Source organism: Eucalyptus grandis, chromosome 4, assembly GCF_016545825.1.
Source record: "Eucalyptus grandis isolate ANBG69807.140 chromosome 4, ASM1654582v1, whole genome shotgun sequence".
Classification (NCBI taxonomy): Eukaryota; Viridiplantae; Streptophyta; class Magnoliopsida; order Myrtales; family Myrtaceae; genus Eucalyptus; species Eucalyptus grandis.
The window spans coordinates 15119686-15134571 of NC_052615.1; the positions used below are offsets into that span (position 1 = coordinate 15119686).

At 38.7% G+C, this 14886-nt stretch overlaps 1 protein-coding gene across 1 annotated transcript; it reads right to left on the bottom strand.

The window, feature by feature from the left end:
• Positions 1-1320: 1320 nt before the first annotated feature.
• On the bottom strand, positions 1321-10500 carry LOC104442738 (lysine-rich arabinogalactan protein 19-like). The gene is made up of 4 exons (XM_010056135.2): positions 10468-10500; positions 6601-7170; positions 1606-1776; positions 1321-1452 (listed from the first exon to the last, which is right to left on the bottom strand). Exons 1-4 carry the CDS (start codon positions 10498-10500, stop codon positions 1321-1323), a joined length of 906 nt encoding a protein of 301 aa, XP_010054437.2.
• Positions 10501-14886: the final 4386 nt, after the last annotated feature.

The following is a 14886-nucleotide window of genomic DNA, read 5'->3' on the forward strand; positions in this document are numbered from 1 at the left end:
AGAAATTGAAAACAATTCCTAGAAATCAATAAAGATTCCCACGCGGGGGAACGTGCAAAAGCAATAAATAAGTTACTTTTGTGAGCTAGCGCCCATTTCCTCCAATGGTCCTTTGTTAATGTCCTAGGGTATCCGTCACTTCTGCTTCATCTTACATCATTCTTGAAGGGCTAGGAAATGTCTCACGAATGTTAAGAGGTAACGAGTTTTGCCTTCCTCGCCCTTGCTCAAGTGGTGAGTTTTGCATGTCTCTGTCCTTCAGAACTTTCTCCACCTCTTCTATGGTAACCTAATCCAGCAGTACGGGACTTCCAAGGGGCTTCAATAGGGTTTCGAATGCCTTAACCCTTTCTTCCAAGACCATGGCTAGGAGCAAAACCGCTCCAAACCATCACCCTTCCCACCATAAGGGCTGCATATGAAACCTCAGGAGTGGGTGGTGACGAACCTCAAGAAGCATGAATAGTGGACACTAACTCAAATGAGTGGTAACTTGATTCGAACTCAAAATCTGGCTCTACATAAGGGATATCCGTCTCATGATAGATCTGATGGTCCTCTTCGCCATACACAAAGGACCAGTTTCCCTTTAATCACAAACTTCACGCTTTGATGTAGACTTGATGGCACCGCTCCAGCAGTATGTATCTAGGGACGACCTAGCAGAAAATTAAATGCAGTAGGCATGTCCATAACTTGAAAGGGGATGTTGAAAACGACCGGCCATATTTGCACATCAAGATAGATTTCTCCAATCACCTCATTCTTTATCCCATCAAAAGCTAGCACAGAAGTCTTCACAGCATGTATCATAGATGGGTCTATCTTAAGGCAGTGAAGAGTGGCCAACGGATATATATTCAGAGTGGGCTCGTTATCGATGAGCACTCGGGACACATGAGAAGACTTGTGTTTGACAGATATGTAGAGTGCCTTATTATGCTCCTTACCTTCAATAAGGAATTCTTCATCAGAAAAAACAATCAAGCCTTTAAGAAGAACCGATCCCATGAATTCCTCTAACTTATCCACCTCAATCGTTTCTGGCACACGGATTTCACTCAACACCTTCATCAAAGACTTTTGATGCATCGGGGATGTTAGTAAGAGTTTGAGCAAAGAGATCTAAGCGGGCATCTTTCGCAATTGGTCGACCACATTATACTCACTTGCTTTGATCACATCTAGAAATTCCTTAGCCTCTTCATCTGATAGGCTTTGCAGTTGAGCGCTAGCATAAGTCCGACCAAATCATGTAACCGGGTCAACATCTAGGTCATAGGACCAAGGCATTGCCTTATTGTTGATATACTCATAAGACTAAGGCATCTCAATCACTATTCCTCCGTCGGATGCGGGGATCTCAATAGACAATTCTTCATCTTCTAGTGGAAGCATGTCCATGAGCGAAGGATCTATTTCATCCTTATCAGCATCAAGCGCAACCTGCTCCTACTCCCAATTGATAACAATATGAGAAATAGTAGAGACCACGCAATTATGGTTAGCATACACGATGATACCATCATTCACCATTTTGGCAACTCTTTCTTTCATCAATGATAGGGAAATGTCCTCATGATCCTAATGATATCCAGCTCTCACCAGTCCATTGTAGGCATCCACCATGTGCACCTTCAAATTCTTGGTTTGACCGGCCAGTTCCGTAATAGCATTCACCCTACCTTCATGCTCTAGTAATGGATTTTTTTGAACATTTGGCTGAGCAGTTTGAAATGAAAAGGCCTTCGTGTCCAAGAGGTTTTGGATCCGATGCTTGAGGGTAAAACATTCATTAGTTGAATGTTCCAATTTACCGCTATGGTAGTCACACTTTTTTGTCAAGTCATAACTACGAATGTGTTCATGATTAGGCCGCTTCAGCTCGCTAGTAAGCAAACCTTTCTTTCGAAGAATTGCCAATACTTGGGATGGAGATCCGGGGAGATGAGAGAACTGCCTTCTCTTATTTGCTTGGACAAATGATTAACGGCCAGCAGTTTGTTATTGCCTTGCATTCATCTGGATAGTCGGGATGCGATTGGTATTTTCTTGGCTGTAAGCCACATTCACATCTATGGCGGCCTCTTTTTCCTTTTCGATAAAAAGCCTTTTGGTAGATGGCTCAGTAAACCATCATTCTCTTATCCCCATCTCAACTTGTTCTCCCACGGAAATAAGTTGGTTGAAGTTCTTAACGTATATGCTGGTCATTCGGTTACTGAACTCAAACGGGAGAGTCTTGACGAATAACTTCATCAACTCTTTGTCAGTAGGCTCAGGAGTGATTTGAGCCGCCAGGTTTCACCACCTCACGACATACTTCTTAAATGACTCACTGCTCTTCTTCTCCATTCTCTCAAGATATTTTTAGGAAGGTGCAATGTCCATATTAAACTTATACTGCTTGAGAAACGCACGGGCTACTTCATTACAAGTGTCGAGAAGGTCTACATTCTTCATGACATACCGGTTTAGTGTGGGCCCGGTCAAACTTGCATAAAATGATTTGATCATGAGGGGCTCATTCTTGACATATTGGGCTATGCATATGTGGTACACCTGCAAATGAGCTTTTGGACAACAAGTACTATCGTATTTCTCGAACTCCGGTATTTTGAACTTCTTTGGCATTTGATATGCTCATAAACTGACAGGTCGAATGGGAGTGAACTTTACAACTCTTGTAATTGTTTCACTTTCTCCTCGAGTTTTGCAATGCGTTCATCTTGCTCCATCTTAGAAACATTGTCAAGCTTGGCCTTTTCAATAGTGAAAGGTAGTGGGTCATCTTCCAACTCAGGCATGTCATCATCACTCATTTAGGTCATGTTAGCTTGCTTCGGGACTACTATCTTGGGAAGAGCGGGTGTAGGAATTGAATTCACTTGGAGGAATTGAATTTGAGCTATCATAAGTTGCATAGAGGTGAGCAACTGTTGGAGTTGGTCTTCTATAGTGGAGATACAATCATGCATTTTAGTTTAGTCAGCCATTTTAGCTCTTGATCGTGTAATAATGGGCAAACGTGGAGGATCCGTTATCACCTAAATTTGAAGATATGAATACACATAAGCATTTAATATAAAATGTGCCAGTCCATGACAAAAGTCTAATCACTTTTATTCATTAATGAAATTGTTTGACATTAATAATGTAAAAACTTGAAAGTCCCTGAACAAAGAAACTAATCAAGTAAATGACTCGACTTCCGAAACATTAAGCTAAAGTAGAAATACTAAATAGATTCAAGCTACGTTTATTTGGCCCGACCTATAAACAGATGGGAAGCCAACGCTCGACATAATTGCCTTTTCTCCTTAGTCCTTCTTGGCTTACTTTTCAAGTTCTTCAATCTTCCTCTTGTGACGATTAAGCTCTGCTTGTTGAGTGGGCTTTTCAGTCACATTTGGCACTTTTGGGAGAAACTTGGTCGGGATCTTGTGCTAACGGATGCATCGAGCTGTGGCATAGTAAGTCTTTTCCTTCCCCTCAAGCTCATCTTCAAGCAAGCGCAACTTTTGTTCATGACTAGCGAGCCAAGCTTGTTTGATATAGCGAAGCTCTTCTTTGTCACCATCCTTGGCAATGAATCAGACTTGGAACAAACCCAGCTTAAGAGGAGGCGGTAGATCCCGCACAACTTGATATTGATGGGCCACTCGAAGTGGGTAGTAGGAAGTGGCACTAGTGATCCCCAATAGCGGGATCGGCTTATTATCGCCATGAGAGAGGCGTGCCTTGGAGACTTGGAACCATTTAGTATGCCATAGGAGAATCTTGGTATTTGGATTTTTCAACAATTTGACCCATTTTGAGAAAGAAAAATTTGGAGTTCTATCTTGATGATGTCTAAATACCTCAATGGGGTGATAAGACTTGGTGATGATAATAATTGTCATGCGAATATCAATCATACTCATATGAGAAAAGAACCAGATTTGTAAAAATTCGATTAGTGCACAAAATGTTTTATCTTCATCTTCCGTAAATCAGGTGAGTGATAGAAATGTTCCAACTAAAATAGTATTGACGAAATTAATTCCAGCACACACTTGTTTGACTACCCATGTGACAGAAGGATCGATGGCACTTTTACGAAGAGGAAAACAATAAACCAGAAAAATGCTAGAAGGAAGATCTTACTTTTTAAAAGAGTATTAGCCTTAGCAAAACTCCAATCTAGGAAGGAAAAAGGACATGTATGACAATTATTTTTTAAAACTCTTTTTATTTGATTCTTATCCATCCTAAGAAAATCAGACAATATTGATTATGGTTCTAATCCAAGGGGTGGATTTATTAACTCCAATTCCAAAGGTTTTCCTATGGCGATGCTATATTCTTCTAGAGTCCGAGTCAACTCATGCTTACCAAATATGAATATTGATATTTGGGGGCACCAGAAATGAGCGAGTGTTTGAATGACGCCGCTTTGGACATTGATGTCAAGAAGGAGAACAAGGCGACCAAGTATGCTTTCCACATAGCTCACGGCCTAGACGATCCCACCATGATTTGAGTTCAATCTTTGGTGCAGGCACGAATCGAATGTCGGATCTTCCCATTGTTTATAGATTAGGACTCAACTAACATAAATTGTCATGGATCGACCAAAAACATAACAAGGTAAGTAAATTGTAGGAGAAAAGGGTAGAGAACTTACTTTATCATGCGATTAAAGCAACCACATAGACAAGCACATGAGATGTGGGGTTTGATTTCTAACTAGGAAGGTTAAGCAAGGTGAAATTAGTAGGGTGGGATGACTAGTTGCAACCTCGCGTACTGAGTCAAGTTCTCCTAACTCCGGTTTAGTCAAGAATGATACCCTAATGCGGCGCAATCTCGCGGGTAGAGGTAAGCATTCTTGACACCAAGAAAGAAACTTTCGGGATTGAGTTGGACAACTTCTACTACGCGGCCTCACGATCGAAGTCATATCCAACTCAATACCATCCTAAGTATCCTAGCACGGCCCAGGTCCGGCGGTAGGTTGAGTATGCGATAGTGTAGTGCTAATGCAAAGCATGCACAACAGTTTATATTAAGCAACACTTCATATATGAAAGTAAACTATACATTCCTACACCTTCTTGCAAAACAAATGTTAGCAAACACTTCCCCTTATATCTCTCATCTTGCAAGAACATTTAACACCTTAAATTTTAGGGATGTACCTTGGATCATTGCTACCAAACAAAAATATATTCAAAAAGAAAATTGGCTTAAGTCCACTAAGCATTTCAACTCAATTCCCTAGTGGAATCGTCAAACTGTCGCAACCTAACCTTGGGTGAACCACTTAGGGTTTGGCCAATGGATTACTAAGCCTAAACTTAGCTCGGGTTTTTTTAGCCCACACCAATTCGCAACTTAGGTTCAAGTTCTTAACATGCAATTAATTTTTAATTAAGAATCGCCACTAATTTATTTTTTGTGGGTCGATTAGAAACCCAAGTAAAGTAACGGAAGATTTACTTTATTTTTATGAACCAGAGATTATAAATTTGGGAACTTGATTACGTTAGATTTCTCTAACACCCTTTCGGTACTTTTCTTTTTATTTTGAAAAAATATTTTGTAGGCAACTTGAATTGATTTTAATTTACTTCCCTAACATGTAAGGTGATTATATGGGTGCGCAAACCACCAATTTAACACTCAAGAAAGTAATAAATAAATTACAAAACTTACCTTGTAACAATGAGAGTATCTGCACTGTTAGATTATAATTCACATTAACAGTCCTAGATATAATTTCTAATTAACACGCAATCATTTACTTTTTTTCAAGATTTTCTCTTATTTAAATGAAGTCAAAGCAAACTACATTGCATATGATGTACAAATTTTTAACCAAAATGACATGCGACGTGTAACCTAACATGCAAACTATATGTCACGCGACATTTATTAAATGACCTAATCTAATGATATGAAAAGATTAATGCAGCTATTCTAACATATACACATTTAAATGATGTGCAATGGATGACCTAATTCTACATGACATATGTATGCTAATTTTTATGTTTTCTTTTATTTTTAATTAAATTTCGAAATTAAAATTACCCAATAATTACACATTCAATTTAAGTTAATGAAAGGAAAACTAACATCCTAAATTATTATTATTTTTTATTTCAAAAGTTCGAAATTAATAAATTTCCTATCCTAAACATGCAAAACTATCCTAATATAGGTAATGTTCTAGCATGAATCTAATCTAACTAAAATATATTTTCTTTGGGATAAATAGAGCAATTAAAACAAGACGAGCACCAAGTCATTCAACATCGTCAAAGATATCATACACCATCAGAATTAGGAAACAATATCCAAATCAAGCTTAATTATTTCGCTAATAAAATTGATAAATTGATCTTAAGCCTTAAAGATTAAGATATCAATTTTATTTCCACGTGATTAATTATTCCATCTAAAGCTTTATAAATGGAATAAAATTGGCGCTGGCCGAATTAAGCAATAAATCCTAATTGAGAAATACGTCTATCACTTAGGTACCAATAGACATATATTAGGCAGTAAATATATTAGACACGTGTATCTCCAAATTTGGGCCAAATGCAATTGGACCGGGATCGCAATCGGCTCCTCGGGCAGAGGGCAGCGATGGCAACAACGAGGGGGCTCGGGCTGCTGGTGTTGGTGGCAGTGGCGGCAGGTGCTGCAGGTCGTGTTCTGAGCTGGGATCGGGCTGCTGGCGTCGTGGTTTGTTGCAGCAAGAGGTGCGGGGATCGACGGAGCGGTGGCGTCGGCAGCAGTAGCAGCTGATGCTGTAGTAAGGGGGCGGAGACCGGCTCGGTAGAGGGCTGCTGGCGTCGGCGTGGTGAAGGCTCCACACGGAGATGGCTGCAGGAGCGGCGGGGGTGCTCGTGGCTTGCTGGCGGAGCGGTGGTGGTAGAGGTGCGATGGCCAGCACGCGGGCTCATGGGTTGCTGGTGAAGCGGCGGTGACGGTGGGCAGCGGCGGCGTCACAGCTTCGGGCAGAGGCGGTGGTGCGAGCTCGCGGGTGAGGGGGAGCTCCGGTGGCAGGCGGAATGGCGGCCGACTCGGGTGAGCTGGCAGAGCGGCGGTGGTGCTCGGAGACCGGCTGAGGATGGCTCGGAGCGGCAGTGCAGGGGATCGGCCACGACGGCGGAGGAGCTCGTGAGGAAGAAGAACAGTGCTTTTTATTTTTTCTGTTTTGGTTTTATTTTTTCTTCATTTTTTCTCTCCCTCACGTCACTCTCACGTCTCTCTCTGTTGTACCCACTCTCTGCACACTTCAGAATTTCAAAACCCCACCTTTTGTGCTGACTTTGACCCAAAAACGAAAATAGAACCCCCTATGAAGTGATGAAAAGAGAAGCCCCCTTGTCCGTACGCGAGCCGGCTTTTATAAGCAGGAGACTTAATTTTTGTGGAATATTTTATTTTATTTTTCAATACACATGAAAATCAATTTTGCTCATGCGAAGCCTTCTGAATATATCGTCAAAATATATGCACCCAATGGCAATATTCTCTTTCATCTTTTTTCTAATATTTCATCCGAAACCTTCCTTTCTACTTAAAAAATATATCATTTGGTCTATATTATCTGAATATATGAAAATCTCCTATCATATCATTGAATATTGAAAAAATTAACGTTTATCTATCGTCGTCTAATGCAAATGGAACAAAATAAAATAAAATAAAATAAATGCTCCTAAAGCTATATGTTATGCAATTTTAGTTCTATATATATATTTTTAGGGGTAAAATTAATCTCCCATTTTTTATACAATAAATAAATAACTGAATCGTTAATATTTAAGTGTCAACAGTATAGATCAATTGGAGGAGGTATGCATGAAAGTACTTGCCCCAAGGATTATTGCTCTTATGAACATAGTAGCTAAATAATCCAAACATGTTACATAAGGTAAATATTGTATAACAGTTCAATTTCCACAAAATTTTCCATTCCTCTCTGTAAATAATCTAATATTGATTCACAATCAGTAATATCTTCACCATCTAGAGTAAGGATTCCTTGATATGTGGAATCGTCTTGCGCCATATGTACTGAGATTGTTTGGGACACATGGTCCAAGCCTGGTGAAAAATACAAATTTCAAAGATTTTGCTTGTTCTTCAAGTTGACTACTGATGAGAAATGCTTACCTCTATCTAGTCAAGGAAAGTAATCGATAGAAAAGGCATGTTTTTGACATGATGCATAGAAGAGATATCCTTGTTCGATAGGAAAGTCAAGTCGTAAAAAGTAAGTCATTTGCACGGAGGGAATATTGCTTTTGATATTGCACTAGAAAAAAAGCAAAGTTTTCCACGCGGTTTAAGCAAAAGCTACTATTAGAGGCATTTGTGCGTTAAGCAACAATCACTTAGTGGATCCAGTACTCAAATGCTCTTTCTCTGCTTTCTTTGAGACATGATGAATCCTATGTTGAAATCCAGGATGGATGGAAAAGAAGTTTCAAGCTTGAAGACAAGTTTTGTACGCATAATAGCCCAACTACAAAGTATTGGATTTGGTTCCCTAGAATGCCTGAAAGCTTACAACAAGAAGGAGCTCCGTAGATATGTCAAAGGAATTACCATTCTTATGTTGATGCGGAATAAACCTTGAATGCCATTGTCAAAATGGAAAAAGGCTCTGAAGAACACCATGCATTGATGGGTGGTGAGGTCCCATAATCCTCAATTGATTGAACATGTATTTCATGAGTGGACAAATACTTTGAAAATTATTGTTGCTTTATAAGCTATCTTGTTCAAGGTGTTGTTGGGGAATGGTTATATCGACAAATAATCAAATACTTATGACTAGATTGATCAAATTAAAAAATTTGGGGCTAAATCAATGGCAACTTTTCCACTATTTCATGACATTGGAATAGTCACGAATCAATGGAGATCCTGGTAATATATTTTCTATTCTATCCTATTATATTATATTATCCTTTCTCAATTATGGTAGAATTATTTTCCAATATCGGTGGTGAATAGATCGGTCTTTTCTTCATTCCCACGAAATCAAAGAGTCGTGATAGATCCTAAAAAGAAGCACTTTTCCATATATGATAGAGTTCCTTAGTCAAGAATGTGATCAAATACACCGTCATTGGTTGGTCTTAAGTCCTCAAAAGTTTAATTATTTTGGTTTGTTGACTCATAAGGCAACGCATTTAAAGCTAGTAAACTTTGGGAGACCACGCGTGCTAAATGCATAGTATAGAGATCAATATTAAATTCCTCTACCAGCACGGACAATGAGTTTTATAATTTCTCCTAAGCGTTATATGTACGTCGTTTCTTGGCTTGTTCTGGGCAAACTTGCAATAAACGGCATCTGAGGGCGCGTTTGGTTGTGTTTCTGTTTAAAAATTGTTCCAGGGAATAGAAATAAAAAAAAGTATTTCTGTTCCGGGGAACAATTTTTGAACAAAAATACGCGTTTGGTAAACTTGTTCCGGAATAAAAATAAACAGAAACATGTTTGGTAAATTTGGATAATTTTTTTTGTTTCTTTTTTTTTTTCTATTTTTCTTATTTTTCCTTTTTTTCTTTTTCTTTTTCATTTTTTTTCTTCTTTTGGCCGGTCGCGGCCAAGGCCTTGGCCGGCGACCGGCCGGCGAGGGCCAAGCTCGCCTGGGGCCGGGCGAGGCGCGGCCTCGCCGAGCCACCGCTAGGCGAGGCCGAGGCTCGCCGCCGCTAGGCGAGCTCGAGGCCGGATCTGGCGAGATCGAGCTCGCCGCCGGGGAGGCAGGCGCGGCCTCGCCGAGCCACCGCTGGCGAGGCCGAGGCTCGCCGGCCGCCGGGCGAGCTCGGCCTCGCCGGATCCGGGCGAGATCGATCTCGCCCGCCGGCGCGAGGTCGGCTCGCCATGGCCGGGCGAGCTCGAGCTCGCCGGATCCGGCGAGGCCGACCTCGCCTGGGCCGGCGGCGAGCCTCGGCCTCGCCGTGGGCCGGGCGAGGCCGCCGCCCTCGTCGGCCGGTCGCGGGCCATGGCCGAGGCCGGCGACCGGCCAAAAGAAAGAAGAACAAAAAATAAGAGAAAAAGAAAAAAAAAGTGTTTCGATTTGTGTTCCGTAAAACAAGAAACACAAAATTTGTGTTTTTTTGTTTTGTTTTCTTTTTTGTTCTCGGGAACAAAAGAAAAAAAAGTAAACGCACCCAAACGCGTTGCTCCTTTTTTGTTAGGAACAAAAAAAACAAAAATGAAAAAGTGTTTAAAAACACAAAAAAAAAGAAATACAAACAAACGGGCCTGAATTGACAATTTTGACATGTAGGGTCGTCAATCATTTCAGTTGTGACACTTCACATAGATTATTAATAAAAAGGAATGCGTTTATGACTTGTGGAAAGAGGCCTTTTTTTCGGTAGTGGAAAGTGCTGACCCACTCCAGGAAATGTCGATGAACCTTCATACTAGTTATAGCGTTGACTCACCTCCTCCATAAGTTTCTCCTTCCTTGTCTCCATTTGGATCCCCTATTTATCATTTCTTTTTATCTACCATACTGATCATTTTGTCTTCCTACTTGTTGACTCATTTATCTTTTTTCTTTTAAGTTAATACTACGAAAAACCCTAAATTGATAAATTGTAACAAATTTGCCTCTAATACATTTATAATAAATATCCTATCTATTAATTTTCATTAAATTGAGTAAATACAACAAAACCACAAAACTCATATAGTCATGATAGATAGAGGATAAAACCCTAAATTGACATAGCTGTCAATAATCACGAGTTATCTAAGTCAATAATTTGATAGCAAAATTTAATAGAAATTAACTAAGAGTAAATTTGCCACATGTGTACCAATTTGAAATTTTTGGTGGTTGAAAAATTAATTTAAGGTAAATTTATCATAAATGTACTAGGTTGAAATTTTTTGTAGTGTTAACCACTTTCTTTTAAATGACCATGAAGGGGATTTGTGACCAGTAAACTTCTCAGGTGAGCATAAGATCTCCTCCTCACCTGTCATGCCCCAACCTTGGAGCATGTGATGGCCCCTAATTCACTTTGGTCATTTAAATGTGATGTTCTAGAATACGTCGCTAACCCATTCATTTTATCATTCAATTAAATGCAAACAGAAGCATATAATAATCACCTAGTCAATCGTAACAGTAGGGATAGTGTAAACATAACAACAAATATTTTAAAAAGCACTACTTTTATTTATATACTTGTTAAACCCTGGAAGTTTAATATTTACAAGCCTTTATAACCAAAACTTCTTACTAACCAACACAAAAGCCAACAGGGGGTTAGGGTTAATTTAAATTTCTCTAAAGCGAGGGCCAGCCAAAAAGTGATTCATCTCACGCCCATCAGAAGTCGTGGTATTTGAGTGGAGTCTTAGGGTTGTAATCAGAGGGGTACTCCTTGTCCGGATTAGACTCCGAATCCTCTACGACATCGTTGGGGGTATCAATATCCATTGGATCCTAGATCTGCTCCTCAGGACACTTGTTGGGTAGTCCATCAAAAGCACGCATCGGGACAAAACGGTCATCGCCAACCTGAATTTATCAGGCCTTAAATTGGTGAGCCACCCAGTTGTCCTACCCCTCTACCCTACTAGTGGAAACAAAAAACTCATACACATGGTCGCTCCTCATGATGGGGTATGGGGTCACAACAATGTCTTGACTCCAAACTGAATGTAACGGTTCTCCATACTACGGGTTTGAAAACAATAAACAACAACAAGTGAGATAAAGTTTTAGTAAGTCAACAACCTAAGTCTCATTTAGGATGCTCACTTGCCTTGGGTGAAACCTACATATGCAGCATTATATCGATGGCAGATCAATAGCAATGCCCTCTACTTTGCCTTAACTATAACCATGATCAAGCAATTTGACCCAAAGACAAACATCAAAGCCATCAAATAAACTCGCAAGTATTCTTACCTTGCTTTGGCACACCCCTGCATAACATCAACTAGCACATGCCCATAGCAATGCAATAAGCATAATATATAATTAGAACACTTCTCATGCTTTTCCATGCACAATGCATTTGCGGGTGTTCCAATTACATATCTAAAATTAACCATGATTCAATGTTAAGATAACATTAATATTTTTTAATGTTTGGTTCAGTTAGTTTAATTTATCGAAATGAATTTATGATTATATAAATATTTCTATGAAGGACAAGAGAATGGATTATAAAAAGAATATATATATATATATATATATAGATTGCTGAGTTATTTATGCTTGATTTTACTCAAACAATCTGAAGGGCTTTAAGCCACATTTGATTTTCCTCAAATTTGATTTATGAAAATTACAGAGAAATCTAGATGATTTTGAATGCTAATATTTATTTGCTTTTGGGCTTTTTGCGTTTAGAGTAACAATTTCACACTTTAGGTATAAAAATAAAAGTCAAGAGTAAAAGTGAAAGCAAATACCTAACTCTTTTCGCCCTCTGGAAGACCCATATCGCAGGTTCATGATCGAACTCCTCTTAAAATTTATTCTTGAGCTGCGTTAAAGCAGCCTCTGACATTTTCTATGATCAACATCTACTACGAGAAACTTGATTTGAACCATAATTATTCAAATCGGCAGTGGTCCGCGGTCCAAAGATTCGAAATTGGCCTTCCTCCTTATGTATGTTAGCAAAACTCAAAAAAAAAGAAAAAAAAAAGATACTGATTGAAAATAGATCATAAAAGCAGATTTCTCTCTTCTTATTGTATAAGAAATTACATTTTATTGTGAAATAGGGGTTATATGTACAAAATAGAAAAAAGTTACTTGCATTGAAAAATATTTACATGCATCGGAGTATTTCTTTTATTAGTTGTAATATTATTACTATGATTGATGTGTGGCTGTGCATATGGTGGCATCAATAATCAACAGTTATTATTAATGGACAATTTGTTTGATAAATAATTGTAATTGCTAAATTTTCTCTATTATCACAATATAAAAATTGGATTAGAAATTTAGGATATCTCATTTGCCTGTGCCATATATTTGATACACGTTAAGAGTCATGGTACTATAGACTCATTAAGCCTGCAACTCAAATCATCAGTTGGAAAGAAAAGGGAATCCAAAAATGCTAAAATGCAACTCAAAACATCAGTTTCAAGGCATAACAACAGTCAAACTTCAATCTCTTAGAAGGAAATCCGAAAATACTAAAATGCAAGATATTTGAGACCGTAAACAATAGTGGGGTAGATTAATGGAATTACAAATGAGGGCATATGGAGATGATACCAATTACTAAAGGTCAGTAAAAAAAAATGTTAGTGACACTTACCAGAAAATACAACCCTATTATCATCTTGAAGAAGAATTAAGGATTTAAGAACCCCGTCTATGAGTGGCTTTAATTGGCTCTCTAGAGGCACACGAGAAAAGACCCATACAAGATCGAGAATTAGTTGAAAGTGCCTTTCAATCTCATGTAAACAAATAATCTCATAAAATTAAAAATGGGAAGGAGTTTGTGGAAAATAAAAGAGGAGGAGAAACTGCTTCAAATGAAAATATCAACCCTACAGTATTTGCAAGAAACAAGTCACCTGGAAAAAAAATATTTGGTTTCCTGGTAAACCATAAGGTTGCTCTTGTAAAAAGTTTGGCCACCTAGACAAAAATTGTCACTTAAAAGCAAATTACTGAGCTAATTATGTTGAAGAAAAAGTAAATAGAAACAATACTACCTATGTAAGCCAAGCAACAAAGGTGTTGGAAGAATAATATGTATTATATTGATAGTGGGACTAGTACTAACATGATGGGGGGTTCTCCAAAAGGTACAAACGATAGCCATTTTATTATTAAAATTTTCAATTATACCAATTTAGTCATAAATTTTTTGATGATATGTCATTTTAGTTATTTTGGCCAATTTTAGTCAAAAATTGCCTACGTGACCCGACCAATACTGGCCAACATTGATGTGACTGATTTTTGGAAAATTTTAATTTTATAATCTAAAAGTCAAGCCATGTGGCACTCTAACAATTTTAATCATGTTACTCCTCCTAAGGTTTTTTTTTTTTTTTTAATTTTTTTTTGCTATGATGTCATGGTTATGGCTAGGATGATGCCCGATGTTGTGTGTACAAGTCACCCAATCCAGATGTTTCGTTTCACATATAAGGTCCGACTTGTACATGCAATTGTACACCTGTGATGATTAGTACAGATTTGACTCACCAATATTTTTCAATGGTTTTTTCTTAAGGACATATTTAAGTATTTAACATACTAACAGAACTGAAAAACCTCTTCCTAAGCATCACCTCGTAACTTAAGATTACGCATTTGCTCTAGTAAAATTCCATATCTATTCACGCCAGATATATGCATCTACTTTTAGTCGTTGGCTTTATTTCGTTTTTTTTTTTATTTAATAATTCGGTGCTGTGTTCACATTTGTTCAAGTTAGCATTTTAATTGGAGAGTCCTTTTAACTTTTTTTTTTTCAATTAAGATATTTGGTAAATTTAGATTGTAACATAATGGGTTTCCATTGTACACATATTGTCCATTTTGGACACTAAGTCTTCGTGGTTTTGTTCTTCTCAAACTAGCTTATACTACCTAGATGTTCCATTGTCTTATAAGGCAGCCTAGAACTCCTTCCCTAGGCGATGTGGGACAAGAGACATGCCCCCTCACTGCGCACGTCCAAGGACCGAGGGGTTGACACACCGCCATCCCTCCTCCCTGTGCATTACCGCTTGAGCTGTCACACTCTCCACTCCTTAGGAGCACACGGCATCCTTGTTGTGGCCTCACACATAGTCAAGAGTCGGCTCTAATACCACTTGTAACATTCTGGGTTTCAATTGTACACATATTGTTCACTTTG